The sequence below is a fragment of the Thermobia domestica genome, chromosome 8, assembly GCF_964235325.1.
Source record: "Thermobia domestica chromosome 8, izTheDome1.hap1.1, whole genome shotgun sequence".
In the NCBI taxonomy this organism is placed as follows: Eukaryota; Metazoa; Arthropoda; class Insecta; order Zygentoma; family Lepismatidae; genus Thermobia; species Thermobia domestica.
The window spans coordinates 262,584,007-262,607,748 of record NC_137461.1 but is presented as its reverse complement, the minus strand read 5'-3'; the positions used below and the strand labels follow the sequence as shown (position 1 = coordinate 262,607,748).

Here is a 23,742-nt window from a genome sequence, read left to right as displayed (position 1 = left end):
TCACAATGTAAATAGTAGTAATAAAGTAACAAGATAGGTTAATTTATGTATAAGGTATGCTGTAGTATTGGTATAATGATATTTCAAATTACTGTAATGTATAACTATATGAATTATGTTTAACAAATGTGTCTAATATAAGTACTGCATCAATTAACCATGACGAATCCCATGTACTATCGGAAAATTATTTCCAAGTTTGTACAGAATGGAGAATAAATAAAATAAAATGAAATGAAATAATAACAACACACTCTTGACCGAATACGAATTGCTCCTTCCTTTGTTTGCATACAAAGATCTTTCTTATATCATAGTATGGATGCTAAATGTATGTAAATAACACTATTTTGACTGAATTTTTCCATATTTTTTCTTGTTTTCAGTAATTGCATGTAGTAGAGAGTAACAAAATACACATGTTACCCCACTCAAACAGCAACAATGTTGTCATCAATGCTCAGCGTAAATTTAAAAATATAATGATTTCATTAGTTCGCCATTAAAGATGTATTTACTGATTGGCTGTCCGTAAAAATGAACAATTCTTTCTCCAGCACAATAGATGCCGCGGTACTCCTCATATTCAAGATGGAAATTACGGTTCATATGTCCATGCATGTGGGTTACTGCCAATTACGATATTTTATATATTAAAAAAATACCCATCAAGTTATATCTGGCTACACTACATGTACACTAGTGAACTCCATTCGTTGTTTCTAGCTTTAAAAATGTTAGCAGAAACAAGGGTTAAACTTGGTATTAGAATGTACCACTTAAGGTTTAAAATTTATACAATACCCCACTCTATGTTGCCTTGTAAATGGGACACACTATAAGATGTTGACCATCCGAATCAATCTTATATTCTGACTTCTCCTGTTTCATGAAATGGAAATTGAAATGTTTAGAGAATTTTAGATTCGTTGTTTTCTTTAATTTTTTTTATTTATAAGGGTTGAGGATTCGATTCCAGACGTCCCTGTTCGGGAGGGTGTCAATTTTATAATGGTGTTGGATTCAATCCTGTAAATTCCTGTTCGATTTCGGTAAGACAGTCAATTGATGACGCCTAATGGTTCAAATTTCATATGCCTATTTGGAAAGCGGTTATATAACGCGAGTGAGTATTCCTTGAAGGGTCTCAAAAATACTCGGGCAAGTAAAGCATCAAAAGGTTGCGCGGTTAATGCCTCTTACCAGAATTGAACGAAGCACTTGTAGCGTTCATAGAAGGACAGTGGACAGAATCCGTATTGTCGTCACCAAGATTGTATCACTGTATTTTGTGTTAGTAACTCTTACCTAAAAACACGAAAACATCATCGCAAAACAATAATTAATGGCAGTAACGCGAATTCATTATATTACATTATACCGTTGTGGAGTAACACTAGTGAAAAATTAAAAATACAAACACTCAACTTATATTTCTGCTTCATGATTTTTATACTATTATATGCATATTTTCACACAAAAGAATAGCACAAAAAAAAAACAATAATTTTGTAAAACTTTGCTATTATTACTTAGATAAGAATACTTCGCTAGTATTACCAAAGAAAGAAAAACTTTATGCCCATTGCCTTTGTGCCCATAACATGTGTGACGCGCACTATGCAACCGACGCGAAAGCGAGTACTTGTACATCGACAAAACTTTACAAAAATACGGGAATATTAGTGCATGGAGTTAGTGTCAGAAACCACCAAAATGTTTCACTTCCGGCTACCAGTCTGCAATTTTACACAGTTCTTATATGTATACCAAAGGACAAGAATCCGCCGGGAGACACTTGATCTGACGTCCGGAACTCATGTGATGACGTCATCAAAATGGCGGACAGCTCGATTCAAAAAATAAGCCATATCTTCGTTATTTATGGACCGATTTTCTTCAAACTTGGCTCATTTTAAAGGAAATTAAATTTGCAATAAAACATGTTACCAAAATATTTCCTCTAAAATTAACCGTTTCGGAGTTATTTAAGAATTTATTAAATTAATGAGTATTTATTGAAGAAAAATACAAAATAACTCCGAAACCCTTAGTTTTAGACGAAACACTTAGGTAACGTGTTATATTGTTAATTCCATTACCTTTAAAATGAGCTATTAACGAAGAAAATCGGTCCATAAATAACTGAGATATCACATATAAACGTGTTAATTACATTATTAAAATGGCGGTCACGACTTCAAACAGATAGCGACAAATTCAGCCGAAATACTTCACTTCCATATACCAGTCTCAAATTTTACACAGTATTTATATACACTAGGAATGCAATGGATGTACCCGATTGCAATGAAATGAGCTGAGCGAGCTTAAACTACGTAATCATTCCTGGCCATTATGCAATAATAAATGCCATTTTTAATTGTTGACAAAAAAAATCGCGTGAAAACTTTTTCCCCATGTTAAGTCTATGCAAGCGTTTTTCTGTGATTAATCCTCGATGGTACATCGGATTTTTGATTTCGACCTATGTTGTCACTCAGCATGACATACTCTATCAGCGTGCTAAGTTTGGTTAAGATCGGCCAAACGGTCTAGGAGGAAGCGTTTTTCGGTGATTATTCCTCGATGGTACATCGGATTTTTGATTTCGACCTATGTTGTCACTCAGCACGACATACTCTATCACCGTGCTAAGTTTGGTTGAGATCGGCCAAACGGTCTAGGAGGAGTTCGCGGCTAACCCGAGTATAAGAGCTTCGCTTCGCTCAGCTCAATAAATAATTGGAAAATACCGGGAAGACACTTGGCTGAACTCCTATGTTGACGTCATCAAAATGGCCGCCGGGATTAAAAACACAGGTTTGCTTAAATACACTTAACTCCGTTACCAATCATTTTATTGAGTCTTCCAACTGTTCCATTTGAAAGAGCATGAAATAAGCTACAAAAATTTTATTCGATTTTAAATGGTTTATGGCGATGACAACGTGGAAGGGGGTAAAAAATCAATGTTTTGAAATGGTTGCTGTTGGCTTAATATATTTTGCAATGACATTTCTGTTATTACAAGAGGCGTTAACTCAAGTAAATATACATTACATCAATTGCAATGTTTCATGCCTGTATAATTTTTTTATGAGTGATTCATCTTTAATTATAAATTATACCACAAAAGAGTGAACATGAAAATAAAAATAGTTATTTACATCTTTTAGTGGATCCAATACTCTCTTTTTACTGATTGGCGAAAAAGAAAAAAAAACTTTTCTTTTTTAGGAAGGGTAACAGATATTTACAACAATTTCTCACAATGAAAACATATATAGTCCACATGGTTTATTAACGCGGAAGGCACAACTATTGAAAACAATGCAAACTTTAAACAAAGTGACAAGTTTGTAAGATTAAACTTAATTTCTGCATTGTCCCTCACAACTACAAAGTAAAGTGCAAAGTTCGTGCATTTTTACACATCGACAGTGCGTGCAAATCTATTTGCATTTGCATGCTATCAACTCTTTTAGCTTTTCCATGGTGAAGTTTGGGCTTGTCGACCAGAGGGGCTCGTAGTCATCTGCGGTCTTCTTCCATCCCCACTCACAAGGATCCAAGCGTTGACTGTTCCGTTGAAGACAGTTTGTTCACAAAGAACGTTGTAGGATGTCCCTCTTCAAGTGTTGCAACAGAGCGTTGCTGGTTGGTGGAATATTTTCAATGGGTCTGTTTTGCTGGGTAAAGAGAATCCGCCTGGTCTTATTGACGATCTCTGCAGAACTTGATGAATGACACATAAGAACTACAAAGCGTTGAATGAGTAAAAACGTGTAGTCACCTACAGAGATGTTGTCCAGAACTTGAAAATATGCCGAAAAAGCTTCGTCTACGTCTCGGAAAGTCATCCACGTTTTCCATGCAGTTGTTTTACCAATACTTCTAAAACTTGACACAGTATCAGCCCCCGTAAATGCATGGAAGAATGGCAAAAGATCTGGAACTCCTCGTGGAACTTTGTTGTGCAGCTCGTGGATCGGAAGGTATTGGAGGTGCTTTCCACTACCGTGTTCCATCCAAAATTCTTTCAGTGTATTGAGTCTAGAAAAGGCATACATAACAATTACTACCACGTCACTATCAACAGTTTTCACCATGACCTTAGAACAACCCGAGTATTCCATAGCATGCCATACATGAAGTAGGAGACGGCCATTGGCTTTTTCATGGAATTCGAAAGATATATCTTCAAATGTCGCCTCCATTTGCGATCCAATTACCGTGTCTCTGTAGGTGCATATTACTTTTTTCCGGCGGGGAGATTCATTTTGACCAGGTTTTCAGCTAAAAATTCAGAGCTCTTCTTTGGTCTTACTGTGAGCAAGCAACTTACTGAAAGATTTGAGGATGACATCATTAGATTTTACATTTATTCTGACCCCAGCCCTCTCGACTGTCTTACGTCAGTTTTTAGGTTTCCTTCTAAGTAGCGGTCAAAAACTAGGTCAACTTTTTCCACAGATCTTAATCTCATTAGAATGTATGGTTTAACAATCTGGTTGCAGTACTCTTAAAATGTCCGGCTGGATTTAGGGACAAGCATATGGATCAAGGCTGCTGCATCGATTATGAGCGAAAAAACTTCGGGCACATGAATAGTGGTAACACCGAACTCCACTTGACTCGATGATACAGGACACCACGTCGGATTTTTTAATGGTTTTCTGAGCTTACCGCGGTCGGATATGGAAGGTGGACATGAGCTATTTTCATGGGCAAAGAACGTTTTGACGTTAATTCCTCTTGATTGACTAGTAACGTACAACTTGGCAAAAAGAATACTGTCTTTTCTCAGGTCTACTATTTTCTGTTTGTCTTTGGACTTAACTGTACCTTTCTTAGCACTCATCAAGGGAAGGTTGTTTCTTTTGATGACTTCATGGATGGAAACTTTTCTAAGCCGACGCACCACGTTGCAAACATTCTGTGATAGAATATTCTGTGTGTTTCTTTTCTAATAATTCGGTAAGTAACAGAGGTCACCACTAGCAAAAACAAAATAATGTTTTTGCGTTTTCTTCAAGTAGAAACTTTTGCCATCTACTAGAAGAAAATGTACGGATCTTCTTTTCATCCAAGGGGCGCGGTGGCTCAGTGGTAGAGCGTTCACCTCCGGTGCTTGGTTCGATCCAAGCTCGCGCCTTGTGGACTTTGTGGTGGACAAACACCGTGCTCGTGGGTTTTCTCGGGGTTCTCCCGTTTCCTCCCACTCTCTTCATTCCACCATTTCATTCATTTCTCATCATTACCGTCTCCTTTAGCCTAACCGGCATAAACGTGGGACGTAAGACTCAAAGTTTCATTTCATTTTTTTTTCTTTTCATCCACTTCCACATTGTCATCGCCATAAACCATTTAAAATCGAATAAAATTTTTGTAGCTTATTTCATGCTCTTTCAAATGGAACAGTTGGAAGACTCAATAAAATGATTGGTAACGGAGTTAAGTGTATTTAAGCAAACCTGTGTTCTTAATCCCGGCGGCCATTTTGATGACGTCAACATAGGAGTTCAGCGTGTTAAATCAAGTGTCTTCCAGGTATTTTCCAATTAGTTATTATGTATATAAATACTGTGTAAAATTTGAGACTGGTATATGGAAGTGAAGTATTTCGGCTGAATTTGTCGCTATCTGTTAGAAGTCGTGACCGCCATTTTAATAATGTAATTAACACGTTTATATGTGATATCTCAGTTATTTATGGACCGATTTTCTTCGTTAATAGCTCATTTTAAAGGTAATGGAATTAACAATATAACACGTTACCTAAGTGTTTCGTCTAAAACTAAGGGTTTCGGAGTTATTTTGTATTTTTCTTCAATAAATACTCATTAATTTAATAAATTCTTAAATAACTCCGAAACGGTTAATTTTAGAGGAAATATTTTGGTAACATGTTTTATTGCAAATTTAATTTCCTTTAAAATGAGCCAAGTTTGAAGAAAATCGGTCCATAAATAACGAAGATATGGCTTATTTTTTGAATCGAGCTGTCCGCCATTTTGATGACGTCATCACATGAGTTCCGGACGTCAGATCAAGTGTCTCCCGGCGGATTCTTGTCCTTTGGTATACATATAAGAACTGTGTAAAATTGCAGACTGGTAGCCGGAAGTGAAATATTTTTACGCTAACTCCACGCACTATATTAAGTTCCCATGAATAAAAGAAGTAGTTTCCAAAATTGTAGCATTTTGATTTATATTATACTTCTTGTTTAACTAATTAAATGTGCCGTGTTTTGTATCTTACAAGTACATTCTTTTCTTAACTTCCTGCCATGTTGTCCTCAAGGAGAAGGCCGTAGAATAACTCTCTTACACTAAGCTGCCACGCACTTGGCGTCACAAGTGGGTGGGTGGGAGTGAAAAGGTGAATAAAATTATTGTTTTTCCCTTTCATTTCACTAAATAATGGTTGTTCGTCAAATGACATGAGTAATGTTTTTCAATCTTCACTAAAACTGGAAGAAATAGAATTCTCACAAGGAACTACTTTCTCACTATTTTTCTTCCCTTCAGCTGACAAAGTTTTCGACTCGGATAAGAGCTGCCATGACGTAAAAAAGTTATTAAGTTATTTTTAAGCATACTCTACTGCACAACTACAGAACACGCAGGCTGGCTGCTTAAACGAGAGAGAGAGAATGTTAGCTTACTTCTTGGTTGCTTTCTTGCTCAAAGATAAAGAAAAAAGAATTGAGGGCAGTTCCGAGGGAGCAGGCTAAAAATCTATGCTTATATATTTAAGACTCATAAGATCATTTTAAAATTAATTTAGAATTATACGTATTGCTTATTTTATATATAAAAAAAAAAACTTTAAAATTAAGTGATAACTTTAATTTCAATGTTGACTTACGGTTACCGTATTTTATTTTAAAGTAAAGTACTTCGTTATTTTATTCTAGAAAGGAACCACGCTCATAAATCATAGGAAATAAAAAAAAATTTAAGAGAACTTTGTTCGTTACATTTCGTTCAAAATTTTATCTGTAATAAAAAAGAAGTGTATAGTATTGTTCAAAAAAAATCTCGCCACTCTTTTGGAGAATACGTTGTCGCGACCACATATAGATAATTATAATAGTATGGCTAGTATTTGCTTAATTTAATTCTAGATATAAGAATAAAGGGCTTTCAAAGAGAATTGGGCGACCAGTCTTTTTGAAAAACACTGTAAATTATATGTATGTAGATTGCAATATCATTTCCGTTTCTTTCTTCCGTCTTTCAAAATAGCCAATCTAAATCCATTCTACTCTCAGTCTGATTGCATACCATCAGACTATTGAGTACATAATATCAGTAAAAAACACATCTCTCAAATGCTTCCAGTACCAAAACTCATCAACCAACTTTATTAGCATAATATGTACAAAATTATACAAATTTTCGAGCTTGAATCAAAATTAATTCAAAGTTTAACATTGGGAGCTTCATTTTAGCACCGTTCAGCATTTTTTTTAAATTATATTGACATAGCAAATCCTTTTACTCTATAACCTTGGCCAATACCGGTCCAACTAGGTCGGCTGTTCGGCAATTACCGAGGGTCCAAGGGGCCTGAAATTCTTCTGGGAGATCCAAACACATAGGAAAATAAATATTTAAAATATATAATAAAATTAATTATCAGATTTTTTTAAAATACGAAAAACAGAATTAATTATTTTTATTTTAAAACACATTGAAATATACTTTAATGTAATGTTAGAAAACAAGTTATGAATAGGGTGACCATAAAATTTTCAACTGAAAACGGGACAGGTTCCGGCTTTTTTAAAATCATGAGAAATGATAAACAGGTCAGTGCGTAAATTAGTTTATCTTAGCAATACCTAATATATTTATATTGTAATATAACATAATATATATCAGCTAAAAAATAAAACCGTATTTAACTTACAATACAGTAGGACATGATGCTACCTGCAATTGCTCCTTTGCCCTAGCTCAAATCCTTGATATATTATTCTTGAACTGAAGAATGCCAGAAGTATTTCTCAGAAGAACCTATCTTCCTGAGAATAGCTTTGTTCTTCACTAATCTTTGATAAATTCGTTGCAGTTCTCTGTGAAGTTAAACCGTACCAGTAACATAGATTTCATTGTTGCAACATGTAAAGAATATTTTTCACTTGTCCATATGTTATTCATGATTGAAGAAACACGCCCGACAGGAATGGATGTACCAGACAGGCACAACACCTTCCTAATGCTTTCAATAAAATATCAAACTTTATATTTTCATCTTCAAATTTACTAAAATCTTGTACAAGGAGTACAGGTACTGGATTTGATATTTACTTCTTTCATTCGCGTAAAACGGAACAAATACTACTTTTTTCCATCTACTGACGGGACGGCCGGGACACTCTCCTATAACGGGACTGTCTCGGTCGAAACGGGACTATGTTCACCCTAGTTATGAAACAACTGAACAAATTAGAAATATCCACTTTCATTTATTTCTTCATTCGGTGCAAGAGAACACTACTAGCATCACTTAGAAAAATTGTAATTTTACGAATTTTCAATCAGAAATATCTTCCTTTCTATTGTGACCTCAGAGCTGACGATCTCTTTGTATTTTATTATATTATTGTAACAAAGTGAAATTTGAGTGATTTTGTAGGCTTATTTATGAAATGCATCATAATCAATTTATACTTCGTATGGCATCTTATTAACTATTACCTAAATACCGGAACCTCTTTACTTGTTCCACTGTTTCTCTTCGAATTTTAATATTTACCGTAGTTTACTTCGTGCAAACTACCATAGCCTTAGTCTTCTTTACATTTATTTTTATTCTGTGTTCTTTACAGCTTTTCCTCAAATTCTCTAACATCGTATTAGGTCAATTTCAGATTCCCCGACAGACAGGAATGAAATATTAACTAAAATGATCTTTTTTTAATTCCAAAACATTTTCGTCTGTGTAAATGATATTCTTTGCATGTGTTCACTTCCTTAAAACAATCTTTTTTCTTTTCATTAGCAAAACATTTTCTCACGTGATAACGTAGGCTATTATTGAATATTGAGGACTAGTGAGGTTAGCGTCAGCTTATCACCTCCGTTTTAATGTTACGCCTCACCCTCTTTTATTTATCTATGTTATTTAGGAAACAGATGACAATATCAAAGGTGAGTCACCTCATATAAGTGTCACCCAGCTAACGGTGATCGTGTAGAAAGCAGAGTAAGAAGTCATGTGATAATAATTCGTAAGCGAAATACAGTAGTAATCCATAGCAAAATATAGTATCTACCCTCAGACTTGTTTTGTGAACTAGATAATTAGATAGATAGTTTAAAACATATATTTTGTTTAAATTCATTTTAATCTCTTTAAGAAAATACGAGATAAAAAATGTAGAAAACAGCTAGGAATGAGTGATAGATAGGGAAAATACACATCTTATCAGTGAATTTTTTTACACAAATTTCTTGGTTATTCCTGAATGATATAGTAGATAAAATGTAGCTGTAGCGAAGTAGCTCAACTGGTAGAGCATTGGCTTCGCATTCGGGAGGTCGTGGGTTCGAATCCCGCTGCCGACCATCCTGGGTTTTCCAGGGTTTCCCTCAGTCCTACCAGGCAAACTGGGATGGTACCTACTAAACAGGCCCTGGCCGATACCTTCCCGAATCCTTTCCATTGTTATTGTTGTTGTTGGATATCCAGTACAAAATGGCCTCTGAGCTGTATAAATAAATAAAAATAAAATAAATAAATAATGGAACTGAATGAAGATATCCGAGTGGCAATTACAGTATCCTATTGCCTGCCCAAATTTCCTTTCTCTGTATTTAGTTTCGATTTTTTTGTCCTAATGTAAAATGCTAACACTTTGAACCCCGAGAATATTTAAATCTGTAAAACTCTGAAGTTTCTTAGATGTTTCGATAAAAAGCCATGGACCGTGTGTTTTGAAAAGTAATTATCGTATTTACTCGCGTAATTTTCGCACTTTTTTAGACGAAAAAAGTTGTTTTGAAACAAGGGTGCGTAAATTATGCGGGGGAAAAAACTTTGCCACATCAGTGAAGATCATCTATTTTTTCCAAAGTCAAAATAACACGAAAATACCGGTACACATTTTCTTTGTAGCAAGAATTGACAACAAACAACTAATTCTAAATTTGTAAAAAAAATAACATTAAAAAATTGATTAAGAAGTTTCTTACCTTAGAAATCACTGTCAAATCCTCGCGTGCGCAAATTACGCGAGGAAAATAAAATATACAGAAAATGCCCTTCAACATTGGGATGCGAAAATTATGCGAGGGCGAAAATTACGCACGTATTTACGGTAAATGAAATTTGAAGGATTGTTAGAAAAGGATTCAGTAAAACAAGATTCAGTAAAAATATTAGCATCTTATCTTTATGTAAATAAAATCAGATATGTTGCAAACTTAGTGCTCTTTTTCACTGATATTCTACTAATAGCCCCTCTCGCTTCTTTTTCCGTATTTGTTGTTCGGCGTATTTATTAATCTCAGTCACTATATTTTTATGCACTCATCAGATAAGAACTGAATATGTATACTATTTACCGAAAGATCATATATTTGCTGATATACCGGGAGAACTATGCCTTTTTTATTAAGGTACGTGAACAGAATTTTGCCACCCACTTTAGAACTCATTTTCAATTTTTCGTCCCGTTTTTTAGTACCCCTCCACCACAAATGATTTCTACGCTTTCAGAAACTCCGAAATTTCTTTCTCTGAATCTGACACATTAAGATCGGAATCGCTTTCGTCCATAATCTCCGAGATTTCTTGTAAGGAGAGGACGACGCGACTTGTAGGTGTGTATCACTCGTGCTAGAAATGTCCATTTTCTTCTCACGCACAAAGACGAAACAAACAAAAAAAAAAAAAAAAAAAAAGAAAGAAACGTACAAGGGATACAAGATGCAAAAACATCTTCAGTGAATCAACGTGGGAAACTGAAGACGAATAAGATTTTTGTTTCCAAGCTCTTTCTTGCGGAAAAAAAAAGAACATTCAGTGGCCCATTTGGAAAACTAAACAATGCTGTGTCTTCATTTCTGATAACCATATAATGGTTTTACATTTACGTAATAATATAAAGTTAAATGTCAAAGAAAGTATTAAAAGCCATTCAGCTGTTTCTGTTTATATTTCCGTAGTGTTAACGTCATCTATCAGGTGATAAAGGTCCGTGTATCCATATGTATACAAACGTCGGTAAACTGTAGAACGTTTGTGTATGCATCTGCTGACAAGCGAAGGCAAAGTGTTAATCACATTTCTTTCTGCGAACGACAGATACCGCGGCATTACCTTCTTTATCGTTTCTAATATGTTTCATGATCCTTGTACCGATGTTTCTGTTAGTCATATACCAACATATGAGTCTTTACATCCTCATATGGCTCTACTTGAGATTGTGTGATCTACAAAATAATTCTTGTAATTAGTAAGACATCTTTCCGTGCTTTTTGGTATCTTAAAACTTACTTTTAATTTTATTTATTTATTTAATTTATTTATTTATTGACAGTCTTAAGTAACGTACACAAAAGGCAAGGGACAAATGGGAAAGAAATCAGCCGAATCAACCTTCTTTGTACAATGTTTAGCATTGAAAGGACTATGGGTTAACTGACGCCAATTTTCCAGATTGATTCCGTCGTAACCATAGGATTTTCCAATCCAAAAACTAATTTGTGTGTGTGTGTGTGTGTGTGTGTAATTCTTCATGTGATGGTACCAACCAAAGATATATTGATCTAAATGTTAGCATTAGTCTTAAAATATGAAGTTTTCTTCTTTCTGTTTTTTTTTAATTATTATTATTATTATTAAGAAATGAAATTGTACTTATAGTTTAATACCCCACAGTCATGAGCTTTAGGCTAAAGGAAACAGTAATGGAAGTGCATAATTGTGAAGTTATTTGTTTCGTGCCCTCCCACTGGGAATCGAACCCGGTGCCACGTGCACCAAGGACGAACACACTAACCACTGGACCAGCGGGGAGTTTTTTTTTTTTTTGGTATGAACACGTTACTTAAGGTTTAGGTTTCCTGTAAATAGACGAAACAAGGATACCGTTTTGATAGATAATGATGGCAAAATATCTTTTGAAGAAGCTGTAAAAGGAAGATTTAAAATAAAGATCATCATAAAAAGAACTGCTAAGGAAGTTCATTAGGATTTAGATTTTTGGCTTTTCGGCATCTATGGCAATGTTAGCTCGTCACGTATGAGGGATGACGTTCCTGGGCTATCACACTAACCGAGGAAAGGGAAGGAAGGAAGCGGCCTGGAACCTGTATGTTAAGTATCACCCCGGCATTTGCCTGACATGAATGAGGAAAACCCAGAAAAACCTCATTCAGGATGGCTGGCCTGAAAAAGCTTTTTACACTTTTTCGACCAAGGAATCGAACCCGGGACCGCTCGCACAAGGAAATTCATGAGAAGGATATGTTTTATTTAAAGCTTTGCGTACTTTTATAACCTTAGAAGTTTATAACCTTATATAATTGAGTCATCATATTTACGATGAAGGATATAAATATTTGTTAAAAGTAATATATATACGCAATAGTCATTTACTTATACGAGACTTCACTTCATTCAATTATTTTCTCAAGTACGTTATGGATGTTATGTGTACAGTATCATCGTGAAAGTTTCACTGAATTAAGGCTTATAGATAGATATTGTTTTTTTAAAAAAATGGTTGGTTGATATTACGTCCTTATAATGAAGAGAGAAAAATCTGAGGAAAATACTGTCGTAGTAGCAAAACGTCAAAATTAGTGCAAATGACATTGTATCTATTCCCCTTTGTTTCAGTACAACTTGCAGAAGGACATCGTAAATGAAGCTTTATCACTGACATTTGACAAAATTTGATGTCAAGGTGCAAAACGAAATGTTATAGAAACAAAATTATTACGTGTACGAAGTACTTCGAAATGAAAAACAAATGTTTGATTCTTGCATCATAGCTGTACAAATATTATAGTCTATTTCAATAAAGCAATAAAGAACTAGCCTAAAATGTTATATATAAGGTACAGTTATGGTCACAAACTCCTAAGTATTAAGTACACCCATGTGTAGATGAAGCTGATCAATCAGTGATGCAATTTATTTTCAAAGTTTTACTCCAAGCATACGTATACAAACAACGTGTATAAGTAAAGAGCTTTAATAACGAAAGAAATGGCTTATTTTTTGACAAATTAATTGTACATTATAAAGTATTTACTTTTCTTTTCCCGCAGACAAATTTCCCAGAAGATAGCGAAGAACCAACAACAAGTGCTGGTACGTCTAGAAATACGGGCAAACCAATTTCAAACACGGTAAGTTACCGAAGATTCATAAGATCTTCGTATTTCCTCAAAGTTGTACATATTAGGAGGTATAATTTAAAAAAAATGAAATGAATACACTCTGGTCCACATATGAATGAATTTATAAGTAATTTTGAAGATTTGGATTGGAATAATAAAAATTAGTTGGAAATATTAGTATAATTAGTGTAGTATAATATTAGTATAATATTAGTTGGAAATGTTAGTATAATTTTGTACAAAACTACAAGTGTCTGCTTAAATTGATTTGATACAGGTACCGTTTCCCTTGAGTAAATTTACGTTTACTTTTTCATTGTTTATATATTTATTGAGGTTATACATTGTTTAAAATGGGAAATAGTTTTCTTGAAGAAGTTAAATTATTAATTTCTTAATTATGGAATGAGCGTCCTAACTAACTAAAACTAACTCTATGGCCTATGGAACTCTAAGGTTCAATGCCGCGTTCACAAAAGCTCTCCACTGACTTCTATCCTTAGCTAACTGCAACCAGTTTCTACTTTGTATTCCAATCTCTGCGAGATACATCTTAATATTGTCCTCCCATCTACGCCTAGGTCTTCCTAATGGTCGTTTTCCGATTGGTCTTCCAGTTAAGACCTTGCAAGCGTTTCTACTTTCTTTCATCCTGGCTACATGACCTGCCCTCTAATCCTTCTAGATTTGATGACCCTAACAATGTTTGGTAAATGATATAAATTTTGTTGTTCCTTGTTATGAAGTTTCCGCATTTCCCATTCCCGTTTCTCTTGGGTGGTCCGAATGAGCGTCCTATGAAAGAAAATTTATTACAATGTAGTATTTAGGAAATTCATTAGGAATAGAATTTTAAAATTCCACGTACGAAAAAAGGCTGCTTGTATTTTAGCACCATGGGATAGGGTTGATTCTCGGTGCGAAAGCTCAATGAATGCATTACAGTAGTTCGAATTCCACTTTAAACTGTAGGCCTACGTCTCATATAGCCTCGGAGCTGGAAAGGAACGTAGAACTCCAACAAACTGTATATAATGCTCATAAAATCTCACTATTTTCAAACTTACACGTTAATATGAATGTTAAACTTTGCAGTAAATTATTAGATATTAAAGAAAACCGAGTTAATTAAATAGTTAAAAAAAAAAAACAACTACATAAATTTCTCGACTTAACTTTCATTTTTAAAGGAATACTTTTGTGTTGGTTGTAACCTGCACGAGTTTCTTTATGTTATATATTTAACACACTGACTGCCACATTAGAAAAGCATCTTGTCCTGGGAACCACAGTGTCTTATTATAAAAATAGATTAAGAACGTATTGTAACAATAATAACATAAATAATTCCCGTTTTAACAAGCCAACTAAGGGCTATTGGTTATTAATCAGATTAAATAAATGTTCCAGTGTGATAACGTGAGTCGTCTGCGCACCATGCGTCTGTCAAAGTAATGGTATTTGTGAGTTATATTTGATTCACGAGGCGCCGGGCTTAAAACTAGCGTGAGTTAAATTCCACTCATATGGCAATTGATGAATTAATTCTGTGCTTTAACTTTGAATTTTGAATTTCGTAATATATACACTTTATATTGTATACACTTTTTTAAAAGTTGTTTTAAGTATTATGGATATAAACTTGATGTCCTGATAAGCATGGAATCGTACTCTATTGTTATGGATATAAATATGACATTGTGATATATGACATTTGTGGAAAATTGTACTCTAATTTTTTCGTTACTTTTGAGTTTGCTATAATAATATTTAAGACAGCTGCACAGCGTTCGTAGTTTAGTGCACTGAATTGTACATTTGAATGATAATAAAATCTGATCTAACCTAATCTATCATATTTTACAGAAAAGTTACTTGATTTCAAGATTCAAGTTAAGTTTATCTCATCATTTGTGATAGTGCATTATGGTCGATGTATTGTTACATTAATGAAACATGTAGGCTCTAAAGAAAGCAAACTTCCCAAGTCTGCTGCAGGTCCATTGTCCCTTGGCATGTTTGCGTAATAGTTTTAGGTGTAAAAACTTGACATAACTTTCTGGTATATACAAAAATGCTGTCAGATTAAATAAGTGGTAGTTACAGGGGTCGTCATCTTCACAGGCTTCATTGTGTCTAGATAATATTAATTTTCCGAAATGAATAGGACAGAAACATATTTCTTGGCTTAGAAATAAATCGTGTTTTGTATGATATGGCAAGAAGATGCTTCACTCCGTAAAACTGAAATATAATTTAAAACTTTCAACTCGGTCCTTATGTAGCAATTTCAGTTCCCTGTCAGTTTAGTACAGTTTTAAAAGATGTATATCAAGTATTAGGAAACAAATAGACATGCAAAATACATGAAAAATAAATCTTTAAACATTCATTCTGTTTAAGATGAGTACAACATTCATTGCTATTGTTTGATAGAATTGCTTCAATATTACTGAATTAGACTCGGGTTTCTTTTGTTTGGATTAATAAATTGCACCGATTCCTGCCCGAGCTTAGTATTGAAAGTTTTGAAATAATCAAACAAACCTCAATGCATATTCTTTCTGACCCAAATTCTAATTCTTCCTTTTTCTCCCCTGTTTTAAGTTTTTAGTACTGAATCTATATGATGTTATGAGCCTACAGATTATCAAAGTACGTTTCTCCCATTGGGAATCGTACCTAAGATCACACACACCACAAAATTAGCGCTAACCATTACTTTGAGGATCCAAATTTATGATATTTTTCATTTTGTATTAAACATATGTACAATGTATGTTTTAGCCTTGTGTTTTCAAATTTATTCAGTTTACAAAATTTTCTTCATTTTTCAGCTAGAAGAACGCAAAAATAACATATGGTCAGCTTCTGAAATACCAGAGGTAAGTTTGCTCTCAATTGAGAAAGTGCACTTTCTAGAAACAAATCAACCGAACCCACAAAGTTTCAGTGTATTGACGAGATGATAAATGTAACATACAGAGCAAACGCTTGGGTATAATTTTTTTAAATTAGTATTCACTTTCACTATGCGTTTTAGTTTGTTTACGTAGTATTCTTGCATAAAAATTAAATTGAATGAATTAACAAATGTTGAAAATTACTGGCTTAAATCTTTCTTGACATTGAGCTCAAAGCAATAGAACAGACTTCATTGCCAAACGGACTTTTTGTGCTTTGAACGTCACAGTGAGTGACAGATTCCTTTGTAATGGACCCGTTTGTTCTCTATTACAGTGTAAGATTATCTTTCATTTTTATGCACTCTTATTGTTTGTCTTTGCCGATTGTAAGAGTTTATTAGTTGTAGTTAGTGCTATTGCTATTTATTATTATTATTATGACTATTTATGTCATGATTTATTTTAATTTGCTATATAAGTTACCATGGGGTTATAATGTATTTGTGCCACTGGTGTACTGGCCCTAATGGCAGGAAAATTATAACCGATTGTCTTTTTTTTCTTAGGTTAGTATACAAACTTTTTACTGTTCTATGTTAATGATTGAAAAAAGATTCGGCATTGTATAATTTGAAATTAAGTACTTTTTGAAATAATAGTTCGAATTCAATGCTGATTAAATTGCAGTATCTTACGACATTCATATCTATCCTATATAAATAATTGTGTGTGTATGGTAGCGATTGTACGAGACAAGAGAATATGAATATATCGTACTAATCTCAACAGTTCGAAATCCGTGAGGATTCCGTAACTGGATTATGTTCTCTCTCCTGCTTATAAATAATATCATCACTAGCGTGCACAGAACATTGGAAATGTCGGTGCCAGATCTAAAGTACCACCATATGGAATTTCGTCCTCCCCCCTTTCCCCTAAGAAAAGATAGCGTCATTGCACCCGACGCTGCGTCGGCGACGCACGGCACCCATGCAGACGGGAAATAATTTGCATGTAATCTCTTCTCAGTTTGTAATAATTCTACATAAAAAAGGTTTGTCTAATGGGGGTGCCAGGGCAACCATGGCACCCACGTTGCGCACGCCTGTGAATATCATTCACGTCAGGAAGAATACAATATCTTGCTAAGTTCATCATAAAGTACCCAACAGATGCCTGTACATATTCAATAGCATAGTGGTTTATTGCCTTATTATGTTTTCCATGTCGAGTGATTCATTTTGGTTTCCTGTAATTAAATGATCATCCTTTTGTTGTTACGAAAAGTTACATGTTAATTATGTTGGCATAGTGTTAGCATGTCAACATTATGCTGTTACTATGTTAGCATAGTGTTAGCATGTCAAGTTAGATGTTAATTATGTATCATGATGGATGATTCATAGCTAAATCAGAAACGCAACTTAGATGTTGAAATGAATTAATATTTATATATGTGTGGATGTTACAATTCTATTTGGAATAAGCGTATTGACTGTAACTAATGTGATGCACTGAAAACTGTTCATCTGCTACTGGTCTTAGTGATATTCAACTCAACTGACTCTACAGTTACATTTGATTTCATTGTCAGTTTACATAACGTATTCAGTATCCATTCCTGGTATTATATATTTATTTATTTATTTATTTATTAAATAGAACACAACAGGATAGATCCCAGTTACAGTGTTCGGACTATACATAATTCTTACTACAGTAAAAGTATAATATTCCCAATAATGTGTTGATTACCAATATTAGTTGTTTTCTTATTTGGCGTATTGCTTCATTATATCTGTAACATCCCTCTTAAATGTTCGGATGTTGTTTGTACATACATCAGTTTTTGGACATAATTTGACTGGGTTATTGTAGACAGCACTGATTCTTACTATCGGTGACTTAGTCATTATGTCAGTGCGTGACTTATTGATACTAAAGAAATTATGATTCATGTTCCATGTTTTAGTCGACGAAACTGATATACTTAAGCTGGATACAATTTCTGGACAATCGATTTTCGAATGCAAAATATTATATAAATATAAAAGAGTCTTTTTTGTTCCAACGTTAACATGTTATAGTTACTAGACAGGGTAGAGGAGCTAAATTTACTTGGGTAGAAACCTGTGTCCTTAAACGTTAAAAATTTCAGAAATTTAGCTTGATTTTTTTCGAGCATAAACTTATCTTTACTGGTTTGAGGATCCCAAACTGTACACGCATATTCAAGCTTTGAGCGTACGTACGCATATTATAATGATTTCAAAGTATTGATATTTTCGAATTCTTTACCTAACCTTACGACTAGGCCTAGATTGCGAAATGCCTCGTTGGTAATATGTTCAATATGGACACTGAACTTTAGTTTCGGATCAAAGTGCACGCCTAGGTCTTTGACTACATCTTTCCTAAATAGTGGCTGTTCATTAATTACATACTCAAATGAAATATAGGACTGTCTTCTGGTATATGACATTACACTACATTTGTTAGCATTTAGTTCAATATAATTATTTTCACACCAACTGCTTATGTGATGCAGATCTGCTTGCAACAGTTCCTGTTTTCTTTCTTGTTGGGCTGTCCTGCGTTGGCAGCGTACCGGCAATCTGACATCCGATAAAATACTGTTGACCAAAGTATATCATGGCATTTTCTAGCTGCTTCTTTACTTAAAGTCCATTCACCGATAAAGGTGGAAAGTTAGTGAGGTTCACACAGGGCACATTTCATCACATTACCTTTTCTTCATTAATATCGCTAGCAGATGCTAAATAAAGTTGCTTTTATGTGCTGAGAAATAAGAGAATTAAGTAATTTGTCTTCGGACTTATTGTTTTCACAAGCATGGTTCAACGTCACATGATAAACAAAACAACACTCATTTTAGTATTACATATGCCATACCAGAACGGCGAAAGAGAGGACACATCTTATTAAATTGTAAGCTTAATTTAGTTGTAAGTGATAACCATAGCAACAGAACTAGAGAAATAGTCTGCATCATTGAATATTTAGTTTTAATTTAAATATTTCTTAACCACGGTGAAAGTACTGAAAAAATACCTATTTCGATAATTATTATGACTTGTTACATCTTACCATTTCAATTCAAGAAAATAATCTGCTAAGTGATTAACATGTCTCAGATTCTAACGAAAAAGGACGTTATGCATTCTGTATTCTCTGAAATATACAAATTTTCATTATTGAAAAGAATTTTTAGTTTCAAATGTAAACATGGAAGAATTGTTGAAAGGAAAGATAAGAGTGATATATGCCTATTTCGGATTCAGACATATAACGCATGATACAAAGCAAACACTGGTCAATAATATCGATAAAAGCCTATGATGTTTCCTTTCCTTTTCGCATACAAATACAATACTGCCACTTACAAGAACTTCTTATAATATTATCGTTTCCCTTAATCAGTGTAGAATTTTAGAAAACCAATATCAAGTTGTTCTTGTGTTCATTTCCGTGTATATTAGCAGTAATAATGGTGGGGGGAATCCTAGAAATTTCATAAACTTCTACAATTTTATATATTCCACATAATTTTCACGGAGATGTATCTAATTCAATAAAACTTTTGATATTCCATCCGTATTTGTTTTATTTCACTAACTTTTCAAACGCAATGACTACGTTTACCTTCCAAGTAGTTCAGTTCTGAAGATAAACACAGTCAGTGCGTTTGAAACGTCAGGTATAAAATAAACGTAAATGGAATGTCAAAAGTCTTGTTTATTCGAATTCTACTACAATTTTACTCTAGAATTTCTCCTTTGTCTTGACACTTTTTTTTTAATTCATTGTTTGGCACATTTTTTCAGGATCAGGATTCACAAACAGAAGAGCAGAAAACAAACGCACCTGAAGTTCCGAAAACATCAAAGGTGAGTGAGATATACAGTAGTTAGCGGCTTATGTATTTCAAAGAAACTTGCATTTAATGAAAATTTAGACTCATTTGTGCGAGATCCATTAAATACTTGAGATCTTGTTATTTCTAGTACAACAAGAAACATATAGCTCTAATCTTCAAACATCTATCACCTGAACTCGTTATGTTTCGAGGCGAGAGTTCTGTTCAAGTGAGTTGGTGATGTTTGTTCCACTTTGGCTTATTTCCATTTCTGAGAGACAGAAGACAAGGAAAGTTTAAGGAACACATTTTTAGAGTGGAAAACCTTAACAGTAGTCGAATGCTTTTACAGGAGCCATTGATATAGCCTTCACCTTGTAAAGAATACAATATGGCGAGGCCTCCGGTCATCGGGAGATGCAACTACGAAGAAACAATACTAAGATGTATATACATATACATATACACATATATACATATACATATATATATATATATATATATATATATATATATATATATATATATATATATATATATATATATATATATATTAAGGTATTTTAAGAGCAGAACTCAAAAATCAATCAGACTGTACTTATATTTGAGCGAAATTAGTCAATAGAACGGAAGAAAAAGCTAAAAATGCGCAAGGATTTCGCTAAATATTTAACGCTTCGAAATGAGAAAAGCACAATCCATCACTACGATCCGTATACCTCTCTCACTCTTTACTTTCCTATTTAGCTTCGTTGCTGTTATGTGGCCCAGTCATCTGTGAATTTGGCGAATTCAGTCATCTTCGGCTCTGTTCGGTACCGTAGTGTTCGACTGTTCACCTTAATCAAGACAGGCGAATCGCGACCTTAAAATCTTACGGGTACTTGTACAGCATATACGCTTCCTTAATGTTTTCTTCTTTTTTAATCTTTGCTGATTTTTGACGATGTAGTTTTTTGTGCTACAGTAAATATTAATAGGAATAAATATCATTACTATGGAGAAGCCGTATCAATATATCGTGATTCTGATTCAGATACAGCAGGCATATTTTGATTCATTTACATTTGAACAAAAGCTTATAACAGTTCCGAATATTCTACCCTCCCTATAGCCCTTGCAGCTAAAAGAAATAGATATTAAGTTATATCAGGCATTTTACAGTCTCTAATTTACAACTAGTTCTGTGGATATGAGCGTTAATCGAAGCTGTTTCATTGGCCTTGTCTTTTGTTTTCAAGAGGCATTGAGCGAAATACAAAATGATTTAATTCATTGAAACAATTTTTAAAGACATTGAAACATCAGAATTTGTTTTATAAAGGTAACCAAGAAAGTTCTGCCACTTTTTGTGGAGGTTTGTGTTCCATTGGCCCTCACATCGTGAGTTGAATGCAAATGGAGATGAGGCGAAGACCAGTTGTTGGTGTGGGTATAGCCAACATACTAACTGGTTGTAGCAGTTTAGTTACACCGTGAGCTTGCGTAAGGACAGAGTGAACATGGGACCTCCACAGAGCGTCATAAGGGCATGTATATTGTACGAGTTCAAACTGGGTCAAACGTCGCTGCAGCGAGGCGGAAGATATGCCAAGCCTTTGATGAGGGTGTTGACTACGCGGACAGTGCAGTGGTGGTTTAACAAGTTTAAAGATGGTGCCGAAACACTCGAAGACGTTCCAAGCAGCAAGCGGAATACAAATGTGTGTACAAAATGAAGATCTGCAAGCAGCAACTGAAGCGAACAGTGGGGCAGACATGTGAAGAACTGGGATTACAATTCAGTGTGAGTGGAGAAACCATTCAGCAGAATCTCCATCAACTTGGGAGGCACTATAAGTTGGGTCGATGGGTACCACATGATTTGACTCTGGGCCAGAGAGCAACGGGAGCAGACACCTGTGTTTCTTTGCTGTGACTTCTGAGGAAGGAGCCATTTCTGGACAGGGTGCTGACGTGCGATGAGAAGTGGGTCCTGTACGAAGTTTTATGGCGCCGCCATCATTGGTTAGCATCCCATGAACCGGTTCCACAACAGCCGAAACCAGCACTGCACTAGAAGAAGATCATCCTATGTTTTTGGTGGACTGCTCGCGGCATCGTGCATTGGGAACTGCTACCAGTTGGTCAGAGCATCAATGCAATTGTGTACTGTCAGCAGTTGAGCCATGTTTAAAAAAGAACACAAAACTCTGGATCCAGCACTTCAGAGATTTATATGTTTTACTGATATAAGATTAACATTAGGATGGCGCTGTGGCTCAATGTGCAGCGCTTATCTCTGATATGAGGGTGTAACGACAACATTTATGTGCGATTATGCATTACCATCTGCTGGGCAAAAGGTGCTTTTAAATATTTTATAAACAAGAAGAGAAAGAAAAAGAAAGGTATGTGCTAATTAATATTGATTTGTTTGTTAATTATTTCAAGTTTGTTCGTATGTTGACTTCCGTAATTTACTTGTCGTTATGGCAACAAATCGATGTTGATTTCAGTCGCTAAGAGATGGTACGATATCTATATACTTGTTTAGCATAATAATTAAGATATAACAGATTAGAACGCTGAACTAATATATCTATATCTATATCTATATCTATATCTATATATATATATATATATATATATATATATATATATATATATATATATATATATATATATATATATATATATATATATATATTGAGTATTAAAGTTACTACAACTAGTAAGTATTTATTTATGCTGTGAATAGTATAATGGTGCGAATAATAATTACTAAAAGATAAAAATAAACGAACTGTGGCATGTATATCTGGTTTGATCCCAGGCCATGGGAGCTTGTGGTGGATATCATATCCGTAGGTTTTCTCTTTGTTCTCTCGCCTCTTCTCATATTCTAAACCCGTTAAAGTCCAGAAAGTATAACGTCATTGGCTTCTCGCGCTTGGACCTGCTCGTCACTGGGGGTGTGGTAAGATGATAGCCAATCACCACCCGCCAACCACCGCCCTTAGCGAGCCACAAATAATAACCAAGCTGGCAACTCCCCATAAACGTCACTACAACTTTTCGCGGGAAGCCAACAACGTTATACATTCCGTACTATAGTTCCTTCATAATCATTCACTTTCATTAATCATCTGATTTCTTTAGCGTAAAGGGCATAACCGTGGGACATTAAAATATTTAATTTCCAGACTTTAAAGTTAATATACATAGTTTTCTACGTACTTCACATAAATCAGTTTGTTAAATTTAGTTACAGAATGAACACAAATAAATCTTACCTGACCTTACCATCCGGTTCTACTGCTGTTGGTGGACTTTAGCCTCCTCCACAACACACCTCCATTCTGGTCTGTTCTGCACTTTCTTCTTCCATTCTCTTATTCCCATGCTCTCTAGATCAGATATCACATCGTCCTTCCATCTGAGTTTAGGTTTTCCTCTTTTCTTTACTGAATATATCGTTTCCTTCATTCTTTTATCGTCTGTGCGTTCAACATGTCCCATCCTTCGAATACGTTGCGCTTTTATAAATTTCACCACGTCTTGTCCTTCTAAGAATTTCTTCTATTTCCTTGTTGTTCCGTATTCTCCA

General features: G+C 34.5%; 1 protein-coding gene across 12 annotated transcripts in view; it reads left to right on the top strand.

Annotated features, from left to right (window-relative positions):
• Nucleotides 1-23,742, top strand: part of LOC145693591 (uncharacterized) — a 506,014-nt gene that overhangs the window by 232,117 nt on the left and 250,155 nt on the right. For all 12 annotated transcript variants that reach the window (XM_081769709.1, XM_081769703.1, XM_081769706.1 and 9 more), the window contains 3 exons: nt 13,299-13,379; nt 16,208-16,255; nt 20,122-20,184. In XM_081769709.1, coding sequence (XP_081625835.1) covers nt 13,299-13,379; nt 16,208-16,255; nt 20,122-20,184 — 192 coding nt within the window. The remainder of the gene's footprint in view (nt 1-13,298; nt 13,380-16,207; nt 16,256-20,121; nt 20,185-23,742) is intronic.